Source organism: Delphinus delphis, chromosome 1 (assembly GCF_949987515.2).
Source record: "Delphinus delphis chromosome 1, mDelDel1.2, whole genome shotgun sequence".
NCBI classification, from domain to species: Eukaryota; Metazoa; Chordata; class Mammalia; order Artiodactyla; family Delphinidae; genus Delphinus; species Delphinus delphis.
The window spans coordinates 18,831,974-18,846,045 of NC_082683.1; the positions used below are offsets into that span (position 1 = coordinate 18,831,974).

General features: G+C 45.5%; 1 protein-coding gene across 4 annotated transcripts in view; it reads left to right on the forward strand.

Moving 5' to 3' along the window:
• Window positions 1–12,818, forward strand: part of NIPAL3 (NIPA like domain containing 3) — a 51,908-nt gene extending 39,090 nt beyond the window's left edge. The window contains exons 11-15 of one of the 4 annotated variants that reach the window (XM_060016246.1): window positions 1,583–1,646; window positions 3,368–3,462; window positions 7,901–8,096; window positions 11,787–11,903; window positions 12,607–12,818. In XM_060016246.1, coding sequence (XP_059872229.1) covers window positions 1,583–1,646; window positions 3,368–3,462; window positions 7,901–8,096; window positions 11,787–11,889 — 458 coding nt within the window. In that variant the 3' untranslated portion in view covers window positions 11,890–11,903; window positions 12,607–12,818. Of the gene's footprint in view, window positions 1–1,582; window positions 1,647–3,367; window positions 3,463–4,191; window positions 5,003–7,519; window positions 7,619–7,900; window positions 11,742–11,786; window positions 11,904–12,606 lie in introns of those variants that run through there. The other 3 variants (XM_060016257.1, XM_060016276.1, XM_060016267.1) reach the window with 3 other exon arrangements.
• The last annotated feature ends 1,254 nt before the right edge of the window (window positions 12,819–14,072 follow it).

Consider the following 14,072-nt stretch of genomic DNA (forward strand, 5'->3'; position numbering starts at 1 on the left):
AGTGATCATCGTCTTTATTACATTCCCCTTTTCTTCTACTCCACCCCTATATGTTTTTTCCTTTTCTTTCTGAGGTGGCTTCAGAGGCTGCAAGCATATTTGTGTGTGTGTGTGTGTGTGTGTGTGTGTGTGTGTGTGTGTGTGTGTCGGGTTTTTTTGTTTGTTTGTTTTTAAATGGCAATGGTGACTAAGATTTTCAGAGTAAAAAGACCAGTAACAACCAGTGTGCCTCCCTTTGAGGAAGGCCCAGCCGGAAAGCCATATATTTCGCACTGCAGTTTGGACGAGTGGTGCCCAAACTGGTGTTCACAGAGGTTAGAACAAGAGGGCACACAGCCTGCCAGGGCCTGTGCCGTGAGCGGGACCAGGGATTGAGCGGGGCTTGACCCAGAGCAGCCAGAAAGCTAACCTCGTGCAGAGATTTAAGTCATGGTCAACAGCTTCGGTCCAGGCAAGATTGAAAGGGATAGAAACACCGTGGTTGAGTCCGCAGTCAGGCAGGGAATCAGGAGCTCCGGGCAGGGTTGGGGTGGTGGGGTGTGAAGTGGGTCCAGACAGACGCTGGCTGCAGGGTGAGGGCGGCAGGCCTGTGGCACTGCCACACTGCAGGGTGTGACATCTGCCAGTCTCATGAGGTTAGAAAGCTCCGGCGGCTTAACCACGAAGCCTTGGTTTTCCATCTTAAGAAAGATGGGGGGAAAATGTGGTGCATATATACAGTGGAATATTACTCAGCCATAAAAAAGAACGAAATAATGCCATTTGCAGCAACGTGAATGGACCTAGAGATTGTCATACTGAGTGAAGTTAAGTCAGTGAAAGACAAATATCATATGATATCACTTATATGTGGAATCTAAATAAAAGGTACAAATGAACTTATCTACAAAATAGAAATAGAGTTACATATTTAGAAAGCAAACTTATGGTTACAAGGGGGTAAAGGGGAGGGGAGGAATAAATTGGGAGATTGGGATTGGCATATACACACTACTATATATAAAATAGATAACTAATAAGGACCTACTGTATAGCACAGGCAACTCTACTCAACACTCTGTAATGGCCTATATGGGAAAAGAATCTAAAAAAGAGTTGATACATGTATATGTATAACTGATTCACTTTGCTGTACACCTGAAACTAACACAACATTGTAAATCAACTATACTCCTATAAAAACTTAACAAAAAAGAAAAAGAAAGAAAGATGAGGGAGAGGAGTGTATAAAAACTGGTAAGTCTCTAGTTTAGCTCATAGTGTCGTTTCACTGGGGGAAGCTGGGCACAGGGTACGTGGGAATTCCGTACTATTTCTGTGCATCTAATATTATCTCAAAATAAAAAGTTAAGAAAAAAAAGATGGAGGTAAGAGGGACCTAGGTGGGGGAGAAAGAGAAGACAGTCTATTCCCCCCCAAATGGCTTTTATTCCATTCTGCTAATCTCTTACTAGGTGCAGTCGTAGTATTTTGGACCCCTTTGGTATTCTGTAGGGAAGGGAGCTTCGCCAGATCCTAAACAGACTGGCAGGTGGGTGATTTGAAAACAGCTCACCCGTATTTTCCATTCTTTGCTGCTCAGGCGCCATCTTCTACCTGGACTTCCTCGGGGAGGACGTGCTGCACGTCTGCATGTTTGCACTGGGGTGAGTCCCATCCTGCTCCCTGGCCCCGAATTCCAGGCAGGCTGCCCCTCTCTCCCTACCCCTGCTCCAGCCTCTCAGGCAGTCCCTTAGAGCCAGAGGAGCAGCTGGCAGTGGGAGCTTTGTCCCCAGAGGTGAGCGTTTTATTCCCCAAAGGGCTTTACTTTTCCTTTCTTCTCTTTTGGGCTTTAATCTCCTTGTCATTTCGAACACATCACAATTTGACGCAGGAAAGACTCTCAACCTCACCTCAGATCAAAGGCATGGATACTGAAGCTGAACAAGATGCCATCATTTTGCAAAACCTAACAGGGGGGGTAATGTCCCATGTTGGCAAGAGGATGAGGAGCCCAGCTCTCTGCCACAGTGTGAGAAGTTCTTTAACGTGGGAGGACAGTTTGGCGATAACAGTGAGATTTTTAAATGAGCTTCTTGACGCAGCCTTCCATTTCTAATCATTTATCTTGGAAAAGTAAATGATGGACGTAACGCCACATGTATGAGGGTGTTTGTTATTTTTTAAATTAATTGTATAAGCAAATAATTGGAAACAACCTAAATGCCCATCAGTAAAATACAGGTTAAATACATTACACATCTTCGTATAATTAAGTACCATACTGCCATTTTGAAAAATTGAGGTCAGTCTATTGGTACTGACGTAGAACCATGTCTAGGATACGTTGAATGAAAAAAGTTACATTTTTTAAAATGTATAGTATACCCTATGAGCCAGCAATTCCACATCTAGATATAGACCCAAAAGAAATTAGTTATATATATATTGACAAAATGACTTGTACATGATACTTACAGTAGCTTTATTCATTATATACCCAAACTGGATACAACAGGAGAGTGGAAAACAAGTTCTGATATATTCAGACAATGGATCAGATAATGCGTTCCACACAACAATAAAAAAATAATGAACTACTAATGCACACAATGAAGTGGATGCATCTTAAAAACATTTATCAGGCGAAAGAAGTCAGACATAGAAGAGTACACACTGCATTGTTTAACTCACAAGAAGTTGAAGAGCGGGCCAGTCGATTCTGAGGACGTCAGAACAGTGGTTTCCTCTGGGGAAGGGTCTGCATGCATGGGGAAGGGGCACAGGAAACTTTCTGTGGGTAAGGGATGGAAATGACTCCTCTATTGACCTGGGTGGTGATCCCACGAGTGTGTGCACAGGTAAGATTAATCGAGCTCCGCATTTAAGGATTGTGCGTTTTATTGCCTGTAAATTATGCCTCAGTTTTTAGAAAGTGTGCTTGTTTATCTAAGCTCTGGAGAAAAGAGCAAAACAAAAAAAGACTCCGGAAGAATATACACCTATAGTGGGGCCGAGTACAGGGACTTCCTAATTTTTACTTTCTCTGCTCCAGTATTGATTGAATTTAGGCCATAAAGAACTTTTTAATTAAAAAAAAAATCTTTAAAGGCAGGGTTCTGAGATGCAGCGTAAGTGGAGGTGAGGGTTTGGCCAAGGATGGCCTGATTTGTTCTGATTGAGGCTTGTGTGGGCTGCAGGGCTGTTATTATTTATCTCGCATCTGCTTCCTGCTGATCCCAGGCTCGGCCGCCTCTCAGGGCCGCTCAGCAGTGAGCCCACCTCCGCAGCCTGCCACCCTGTTTTCCCCTTTTTCCCATTACTCACGTTTGAAAGCATCCCTCCCAACCTCACTCTGGCCTTGTTTCTCTTCCTCTGTGTTTGCCAGGTGCCTCATCGCATTCTTGGGCGTCTTCTTAATCACACGTAACAGGAAGAAGGCCATTCCCTTTGAGCCCTACATTTCCATGGATGCCATGCCAGGTAACATTCAAACCCAGCTGGCCAGCCCGTCCACATAGAATGACTGCTGCTTCCTGTTTAAAAAGACACAACCAGCCTCTGGGTTTGGTGCAGGGAAGGTGTGCTGTGCTATTATGACGTGACTGTCTCTCTTTTTTTTCTTTCTGTTTTTTTGTGGGTTTTTTTTTGGTTTTTTGTTTGATCTCAGTTTGCAAAAGAGGAGGCAATGGCTGAGGCACCTCGATTGGTTTTGCGCACATCTTGCCAGTTCTCATGTCAATTTGGGGATCTTTTGAAGACAATTCTGATTCACACTGGATATAATTCTCATCTGCAGCACCAGGCTTCATGCCTGCAAAAGGAGAAATCCAGTTCATCTCAGTGGAATGGAATGATCAGAGAGGGGAAGGAAAATAGGGTGAATGAAATTCAAATACCATAACCTCACTCCTTAGATTCCACAAGGGAGTGGATTGTTCTGGAGAGCCTAGTTCCCCAGGGAGCTCAGGGTTCACGCTGAGAAGCACAGGTTCAAATGGCAGGAACGAAAATGTGTGAATCAGCTGAGTACTGCACAAAAGGGAGTGATGGGGCTTGTAGAGGACTGGAGAGCACTTTCCAGCCTCAAGGGATTCAGATGAGAAAGTTAAGATGTTGGGCAGCCCCGTCTAGATTTGCTGACCTAAATTCTATAGGATACTAGCGGCCCCTAGCTTTCACTCTTTAACTCAAATTTAATTTTTATTTTAGATATATAAAATGGAACTCTCTCCAAAGCATAATCTCCCACCCTCCATTAAGACAGTCTTCTGAACAAAAGACAATCACAGTGATGGAGTAGAGTACTACTTAATAAAGTACTCGGGAGGCAGGTGTGTTCTCAGGGCTGACCGAGGTGCCCATGATTTAAATGGCCCCAGGGTTTATGTGTCTACTTTTTATATTATTTCTTCATCTCTTGCTATTAAGCTGTTGTCTGTCATTCTTGCTGTTACCAGCCTGCCTGTGTGTAGCAGCTCCGTGTCAATCTTCTCATTTGACCCAAGTTGTTCGAATCATGTATAAAGTTAAAATAAATAAGCTCTGAGTTGGGGCCTTAAGGTTTCTCCTATGAGTTAAGTGCATGAGCTTTAGTGCATGGACTTTTGAAACATCTAATCTGGCTGCTCAGATGCCTTTTTTGCTTACTTCCTTGTTTCTCGGCTGTGTTCCGGATAGATGAGGGCGCTGGATAGCTGAATTCCAGATAGGTGAGGTGTCAACTCTGTGTGTGCAAGTATGTGTATGTATGTGTGTGTTTGTGTGTTTATAAACCGTGTATGTGTGTACATCTACATGAGTATTTGCGTATATGCAGATGTGTTTTCTGGTAGAAGATAGAAGGTAACCTAAGGTAATCTTAGGTATCCGCGTTCTGTGATCTGTTTGTGGACGTGGCTCTCGCTTCCTCTTTGTGCCTCGTGACCGGTGGGAAGTTGGATGTTGGAGAAAGGAGACCTGCCCTCGTGCCGTGGCATGTCAGGACTTCTGAGTAGGCCTGGCTTCTGTACTTTGAAGCTGAGCGTGGGCTTGGAGTTCAGATGACCTGGATTCAAATCCCAGCTCTCAACCACCTACCTGCTGAGTGACCTTGGGCGTGTGCCCGGACCTCCCAAGGCCTCTGACCCTCGCTTGTAAATTGGGATTCCTTTTCCCAGGGTAGTGGGATAATATGTTAAAGGCCCCTTGCACAATGTCTGGGACCTGGTAGATGCCTGGTTGAATTTGGTTTCACGTTGTTTTTACTTGAAAAAAGACTGTGAAAATTTCAAACACTCGTTTGACCTGATGTCAGGTAAAATAAGAAGAAGAAAACTCTTAAACAGAGACGCTTTTCCAGCTGCTTGGTTTCCCTGGTCAGCATCAGGGCCTCCCTGGCTTTGGGTCTAACCAGATTGATATCTTCACAACCGACTAGTAGCCACGGTTCAAGAGGCATTCAAGTTCTGAAAATTAACTACACGTCACAGTTAGGAGAGGCTTGAAATAATTCTAGCACCTGGAAGACTTCTAGAAAATGAGAAGGAGAAAAACAGTCCCTGGCAGCGAGGAGCTGGCCTGGCTCTCACAGCTGGGCCTTGGTGTTCCTGGCTGAACATAGACCATTTCACAGAACATCAACATCACACAAGGTCATTCTGGGACTGTGAGGGATCAAGACACAAACAGGACCATGCCATTGTCATGTCCAAACACAGACAAACATGAACATTGTCCAAACCATAGAAAGACCAACCATCCCCCTCACATGAGTGACTGCTGCTTCTTTACCAGTCACAGCTTTAGTCTCCATCTAGTCTTCTTTCCTTCTAGATAACAATCATTAAGATCCCCAGTTATAGAATTATCCCCACTTCCTGACAGCATCTAATTGAAAGCAAAGCCCTGCTTCCTTAAACCCTCCTGAAATCACCTAACACAACCCAAATTCTGTAGTAAGTCCTTCTAATACCCTCTTACTGAAACAGCTCCCCGTGACGTACGCCTCCTTCACTGAAATGAGTCAAGAAACCCAAATTTGTTAGACTATAGGTGTATTCCTGGTGGGTTTTGGCTGGGGAACGTTGACAAAGTTAAACTATACCTGGTAAGCCAACTCTCTTCCCTGAGGAATAGGCAACCCCTCATCTCCTCCCAATTACCTCCCCAAAATCTAAACCACAGACTCTTAAACTGTACCCTTCAAATTCCCGTCAGCCGGGCTTCCCTGGTGGCGCAGTGGTTGAGAGTCCGCCTGCCGATGCAGGGGACACGAGTTCCTGCCCCGGTCTGGGAAGATCCCACATGCCGTGGAGTGGCTGGGCCCGTGAGCCGTGGCCGCTGAGCCTGCGCGTCCGGAGCCTGTGCTCCACAATGGGAGAGGCCACAACAGTGAGAGACCCGCGTACCACAAAAAAATTCCCATCAGCCAAGGCTTGTGCAATGTGGAAGCAAAGGCCCTTCCACAGATTGGGTCTTCCCAGGCCATTTGCAGAGTAGATAAGAGCATGGGCTTCGGTGTCAAATCCCAGCTCTGTCTCTCATTAGCTGTGTGTCCTTGAGCAAGTTACTTTACCTCTCTGAATCTCTGTGTTCTTCTCTGGAAAAGGAAGATAGTAGCATATTTCTGTCATAGGATTTGGGGGGATTAAGGTCTATAGGGAGCCCACACAGCATTCTGGTTAAGAGTGTGGGCTTCAGAATTTAAACCACCTGAGTCTGCACCCCAGAGCTGCCACTTGCTAGCTTGGCGACCTCAGGCAAGTTCCTTAACTTCCAACTGCCTCATTTTCCTAATCAATAGTTGTGCGAATCAAATGAGATAAAACTTTATAACTCTTGGGCTTCCCTGGTGGCGCAGTGGTTGAGAGTCTGCCTGCCGATGCAGGGGACACGGGTTCGTGCCCCGGTCCGGGAAGATCCCACATGCCGCGGAGCGGCTGGGCCCGTGAGCCATGGCCGCTGAGCCTGCGCGTCCGGAGCTCTGCAACGGGAGAGGCCACAGCAGTGAGAGCCCCACTTACCGCAAAACAAAACAAAACAAAACAAAACTTTGTAACTATTTAGAACGGTGTCTGCCCCCAACTAAATGCTCAGTCCTCATCAGCCATTATCATTACTGCTGTTGTTGTTACTATTACTATTTAAAGCACTTAGCCCAGTGCGTCAGGCATAAGAAGCAGTCAGATGTCAGCTGTTATTATCATCATGGTTTCATGGAAGATAATTTGCATTCAGCGTTTTTATTACTCAACCGGGGGCAAGAGAATTTGAAGGGTCTTAATTCCCTACCAGGAAAAGAACTGGCCTCAGAGGAGGCCAGGTCCTACGTAGCTAGGGGAATTGTAGACTACATTTAAAGGAATTAATGACTAAAGTCTTTGCCCTCAAATGTAAGTAGAAATCCGACATCAGTGTGCCCAGAGGTAATAAGCAAAATCGCACCTTACTCCATATGTGGATCAGGGATGTTAACGTCAAAACTCTCCCTCTGAGCATCATAATACATGTGTCACCATCATGTATCCACGACACAAAAGTTTTCGTCTTCTCTCAACAGTATAATGAAGTTTTCTGGATCCTGATTCAATTCAGCGAGAAGTGTTGGCATCTACCACGTTCACAACACAGTGTTGGTTCCACTTGCCCTGTGGCCCGGACATTCCCACCTCATTCTAAGCCAATGGTTTCTTTTGACAGTGGCTGGTCTGTGTGCTTATTTCCTGAAGAGTCATCCTTTGTTGCTTAGCAACTATAATATTTCTAGTGTATATTTATGGGTGCTCTTTTTTTGTTCAATCCAAACCATTCAGGAAGTTGACAGTGCACATGCTTAGCTCCTGAGCACTGTGATTAGTCTGTGGTGGGATAGAGGAGGATGAGATGCAGCCTCCCTTGGCCCCATTGCATAATGATTTGGGGGAAATGAATTTCATTTCAGGTATGCAAAACATGCATGACAAAGGGATGACCGTCCAGCCTGACCTCAAAGCTTCTTTTTCCTACGGGGCCCTGGAAAACAATGACAACATTTCTGAGATCTACGCTCCCGCCACGCTGCCCATCATGCAGGAAGAACACGGCTCTAGAAGCGCCTCTGGGGTTCCCTATCGCGTCCTGGAACACACCAAGAAGGAGTGAGCCCACCTTGAGGGAGACTCACCTCCTCTCCATTTACAGCTGCTCAAGCCATGCTGATAGCGGTTCAACCCTTAATTCTAAAACTTGCCTTTCAAGTCTTATTTTTTTAATCCAAGAACTCTGGGGACGGGGATCTTGAAAAGCCTTCGTCTCTGGCAAAGGGCAGATTATCTTGGTCCTGGAAGTTTCAGATGATGAGGGTGGGGCTGGGGTGGGGGGCTGAAAGCAGTATTCTAGGTGGGCAGTACAGAGTTCAGCCTCTGCCTGATTTAGCCCAATGAGATTTGGAAAGCCGTTGTCATCCTTGAGGATGGGAACTGGGTTTCCCCAGTCAGTGACCAAAGGTGACCACATTCTTTAGAGCTAAAGCAAGGCAGAGATTCTGCCCTTATACTTTCCAAATCCATTGAAAGGCTGGAAACCTCCAAATCTAGTCTTCCCTCACCTTATGTGCAGGCCTGATCTCTACCCACCTCCCTCTTGATTCTGTACTTGAGATAAGCTTTGTGTCGCCTTCACACGGCATGGTGAACCAGCCCTGGGTGTAACATCCTGTCACTTGCCTGTAGGAAATGCACATCTGCTTTCTGATGGTCTGTGCCACCCCAGTGAGGGTGTGCTTGATGTGTTTATACTGGGTCCACTCTGAAAACGAATTTGGTTTTGGTTCTGTGAATTACTTGGTTGCTTTCTTTCCCCCCGAAGGAGCTGAGAAATTAAGAGAAGAAGGGGAAGAATAAGAAAGACAGGAGCAGGGGTCATGAGCCTTCAGCCCATAAAGGGAGAAAAATCCCTTTTCATTTTGCAAGAGGTGATTGCATCACCTATAAAGGACGGACAGACAATCTGGCTGTTGTATGTGTATTTTCCTGCACACCAGGGTCCTCTGGGAAAACCAGGGGTGCTCATTTCAGAGACAGCCTCACTCAGCTCTCCTCTCTCCTCTCCCTCATAGATTGACAGACCAAGCTTGAGTCATTGGTTAACTTCCTTGGGGTCGATAGACTCTTTGGGTCCTCATCCCCGTGCACGTACATCTGGAAGTAGGCATTCTCAGAAATGGGGCTGCTGCTGGCTGGCTGGCTGGCTGCATACACGATTGTCTTCCCCTAGACTGACTGTATGCTTTTGAGAATGGCAGGTAAAGGTCTGCAAACTTTAATGAAAATAAGGATCCCCTAGGGAGTTTATTTAACATACAGATTCCTCCACCCCAACCACAGGTACTCTGATTAAGTGGGACTGGGACCGGGCCCAAGAGTCTGCATTCTTAACTGGCAGCACAGGTGATCCTGAGGCAGGTAATCCTGCCTGTATCACACACCTTGAAAACCTAATAACTGAGAGAGACAGTCTGCTGAAACCCTGACACACCCCTGCTGGAAGGTTGGAATTACCATTCCTTGTCTCCTCTTGGGGGTTCATTTGGCAGGCCGAATATTCCCCGTAGGATCCAGGGCATTTCTGCATCCAGTGATTACTTCTTAGAACTACACTTCCTGCTTCCCTAGGCGGCCTTGAACTAACTGGCAAGATAACAGTGTTAACAGACCCGTGTTGATAGATCATTAACCTTTATGGATTTGCTTCATACTGATTTGATTTAGTACCTTGACTTCAAAACTGATATCTGTTGCCTGTGATAACCACTTCTGTATTGTGTCTTACCTGCCTAAGAAGGCAACAGACGATGACTTTTTTTTCCTTTAGAATAAGTATCAAAACAGTATTTATGAGGCACTTACTATGTGTTAAGCATTTGGACAGTGAGGGCTACAAGTAATAAGACCTGGTTTCTGCACTCCAAGCCAGCCGTGAGAGACACAAATACCTGGTCAACTATGACAGGGCGGGCCGAGTGCAATAGCGGACCACAGAAAATGACGGTTATGGAGGTCCTGCTAAAGGTCAGGCCCTGAGCCCGGAACTGGGTATTCAGAATTGGAGATGATTTAGGCTCCACTCATGGATGGGTGGCAAATCTAGCTAAGATTTGGGCAAAGCATAGAAAGTAGGGTGATCACCCCCAGGCAGAGGGGCCAGCATTTGCAAAGACACAGAGATGGGTTGAGGCGGGTGGCAAAGGAAGAGCCGGGGTAGGTAATGGGAAATGAGCCTGGAAAGATAAGCAGTGGAGGTAGAATCATGGAGGGACTGGAAGGCCTGGCCGAGGAGTTTAAACATATCCTAGAGAACATGGGAGCCATTGATGGTTCATGAGGAAGAGAGTGGCAGGATCCGCACTGATTGGAAAGGAGGCCCTATGCAGTTCGGAGGAAGACTCTGAAGGGGTAATAAAACTCACTTTTCAAGGTCAGGCTGCACAGCTGCAGGAACAAAACACATAAGGGGAATTAAAATCCAATTTCGCTGCTATTCACATTTTCCCAGTGATGTTTCTAATGTGGGCCGGGAGGGGGTGTGAGGGCAGAGTGGATAAAGGGAAGGTGAGCGGGGAGGCCATTTAAATGTGTCAAACCCAGGTGATCATTTGGTATCTTATGTGCTCCCAGCCTTACTCTGCCCCCTTCCCTTGGTTTTGTGTTGGGTCTTTTAACCTGGAGTCAGGCAACAGTGATGAATGGATTGAAAGCACATTGTAATCTCAGGTCAGCTGACAGTCATGGGTTCAGTGCCACCCAGGAGCTGCCTTCAGGTTTGGGGCAACAGCGCCATCCCGTGAGGCTGAGTACAGGAAGGTTGCGCAGGGTTGCATGGTGGCTGCGGAGTGGAAGCCAGGGTAGGTCACCTGGGTCCCGGGAAGAACGGCTGATGTGGCGCCATGGTCCCCAGAATTCTGACTCTGTCTTGGGCTGGCATCTCCCAGTCTTTGTCCCTGAGTGTAAATGGACGGTTTGCTGGTGGCAGATAAGCAGCACTTGCTGTTAGGGTGGGGCCCAAGGACATCAGCTTTCCACTCACAGCCCTGACTCTTTATTTTCTCATGGCTCTCACGTCGCCAAGCCCTCTCGAAGGCTCCAGGCAACAATACGTATCCTGCCGCCATCTCCCTTCTCACAGCAAGGTCACCAAACTTGGGTTTCAGCTTTCCACTTGTTCTCTGGCTTCCTCTCCCCACCCCACTCTGTTCCCCTCTTCTAAAGGCTGGGATTCTGGGGTCCCTAATCAGACATTAAAAGCAGTTCTTCACAGATGGGTGCCTGCAGCTTTTGAAGGGACCTAAGCCCCATTCCACCCGCCCCCAGCCCTCCCACGAAGCCGCAGGTCTGACATGCCATCACGTGAAGTCTCAGATCATGCAAGGGTTTTGCAGGATGGAGTTGAACACTGGGTAGGCAAGGGAGGATTGACATCTCCATGGCTCTTCTGGTGGAAATGAGGTGGCTTGATGGTACAGTGTGGAGACAAGATGTCCCTCAGGGTAGTGTTGGGGAATCTCCAACCCGCAGCCTTGTGAATTCCAAATCTGGTCCAACACTGGCTGACAGACAAAAAATTTTACTGTGTGTTTCTCTGAGAAGCTGTGTAAATCATGTCACCTTAGGATATATTCTATGTGGAAGCCCACATTTTGTTGATTTAGTGACTAAAGTATGGCATGTCTTATTTTTCAAAAAAATGTATGTGCTATGTGCAAATAGCATTATGAAGTGGTATTTAATTAAAGAAAATCCATGTGATGCCTGTTGAGTTTGAGTCTTTTATGTTTGGTTAATACTTTCCAGAGTTATCTACGACAGTGCTGTCCAATGGAACTTTCTGCAACGATGGAAATGTTCCATGTCTGTGCTGCCCAAACGGCAGCCGCTATCCACATGTGGCTATTGAGCACGTTAAACCTGGTGAGTGCAACCTAGGAATTGGATATTTAGTTTTATTTAAATTCAATTATCTTAAATATCCACATATAGCTAGTGGCCGCTGTAGAAACCGTGCAGATCTAGAGATGCCCGTGATTGTACTTAAGGCTGAATTAAGCACTTTTTCTTTCCCCACTGCCGTGGTGAAGAGTATAGACTCGTGGCCGCACTGCCTAGGTTTGATTCTTGGCTCTACTACTTAGTAGCTGTGTGGTCTTGAACAAGTTGTTTAAACTTTCTGTGCCTCGTCTGTAAATCCGGGATAGTAATGGTCACTTCCTAAGGGTTATTATGGGGATCAGGTGAGTTAATAGCTGTAAAGTCTTAGAACTATGTATGGCATCCCATCAGGACACTGTATAACACTGAAGCAATGGTTTCCTTATTTACTTATTTATTTACTTATTCACTTTGAAATTGTATAATGAACACTTGTGATTTTTCTTAAGTAATTCTAAGCAAATGTGTCTCTCTTCATTCTAAGTTTCCAATCTACAAAGACAGGTGTGGAATAGAGCCTAAATCTTTATTTATACACACACACACAGAATAATGTATACATACTCAGACATTTAATAAGCACTTATTATATGCCACACACACTATACTAAGACTTCACGTACATCTCAATTCTCCTTTATAACAATTCCATGAGGTAAGTTTTAATATTATCCCCATTTTACAGATGAAGAAACTGAGACTCAGGTCATATAGCTGGTAAATAGCAGAACTGCTATTTGAGCCCAGATCTGCCTGACTTCAAAACCTGAGCTCTTCATCCCTCTGCTGTGCTGCCTTTCCTGGTGTGGTTGAATTTCCATGGGGTAAGTTCACCACACATTAGGATTTCACCTTTATCTGACAAATAAAAAGGATGTACAGTTTCTAAGAAGGATGCAGACTTAAAGAACAGAATGCCCCCTGCCCCCAGTTCATATGTTGAAATCTAATCCCCAGTGTGATGGTTTTTGGAGTTGGGGTTTTGGGGAGGTGATTAGAACATGAGGTTGGAACCCTCATGAATGGGATTAGTGCCCTTATAAAAGAGACCCCAGAGAATTCCCTCATCCCGTCTGTCCAGTGAGAACATGGGAAAAAATACCCTACTATACTATTATTTCATTAAAACAGGACATCAGCACCCAAATAGTAAGAGCAAAATCTCAAAACAAAGGATAATCCTTGAAACTGAATAATTTAGCTTTATGAAAAATATAGGACAGTCTCATTATTTGCCTCATTTTCTTGCAGGCCTGTAAGATGAAACCAGCATTAGGGAACCTAACCTGGTTTGACACAGCTCAAACTTGGTATTACTTGTGAGGAAAGGGGGGCTAGTTAGCTGTAGACACAGGACTAAAACCATCTTATGAGCTCTAGTCCGTCCCCTTTCCACTGCATCACTGAGTCGTGCTATATCCTACATCCTACATCCACCCCATTCATTGAGTTTTAACTCTGTGCCAGGCCCTGTGCTAAGGACTTTACATCCATTATCGCATTGTATTCTTTCAACAGCCCTGCAAGGAACCTGTTCAATCCCTGATTAACAAATACAGAAACTGAGACTCAAAGAAATTCAGTCATTTGTGTGTGTAAGCCGCAGAGCCTGGATTCAAACCCAGATATAACTGATTCCAAAGTCTGTACTTTTTCTTTTAATCCCATCCTCGATATGTCAATAGACAATACTTTTGTACCTTTACATTCTTTGTTCATTTTTAAGCATAAAATGCAACTTTCTCTGAGTCTGGAGGAGCACAAGAGCATTAGCTTTCAATCTTCACCGTTGCCCTGGGCCAAGGCATCTTTCGTTCCTTTGGTACACTGAGTATATGGTATTTTAGGCAACTATTGTATCAGTCAGGGTGCAGTCAGGTGACAGAAACCACGCCAGTTTTTAGAACAGAAATTTTAATATAAAGAATTGGTAACTAGGAATGAAGCTGTTCACTAGGCAACTGAAAGGGTACAGAGAGACCGCTAAGTGTCATACAGATAAGACACAGCTCCCACCCCAAAGGCTGGGGGGAATAAAGGAAGAGGTTGGAATGATTACAACTTAGATGCCTGGAGGAGGGGCCCCGCGGAGCTGAAACTCAGAGGAGCTGAAACAGAGGCTGATGCTCTGCCTCAGCTTGGAGGAAGACC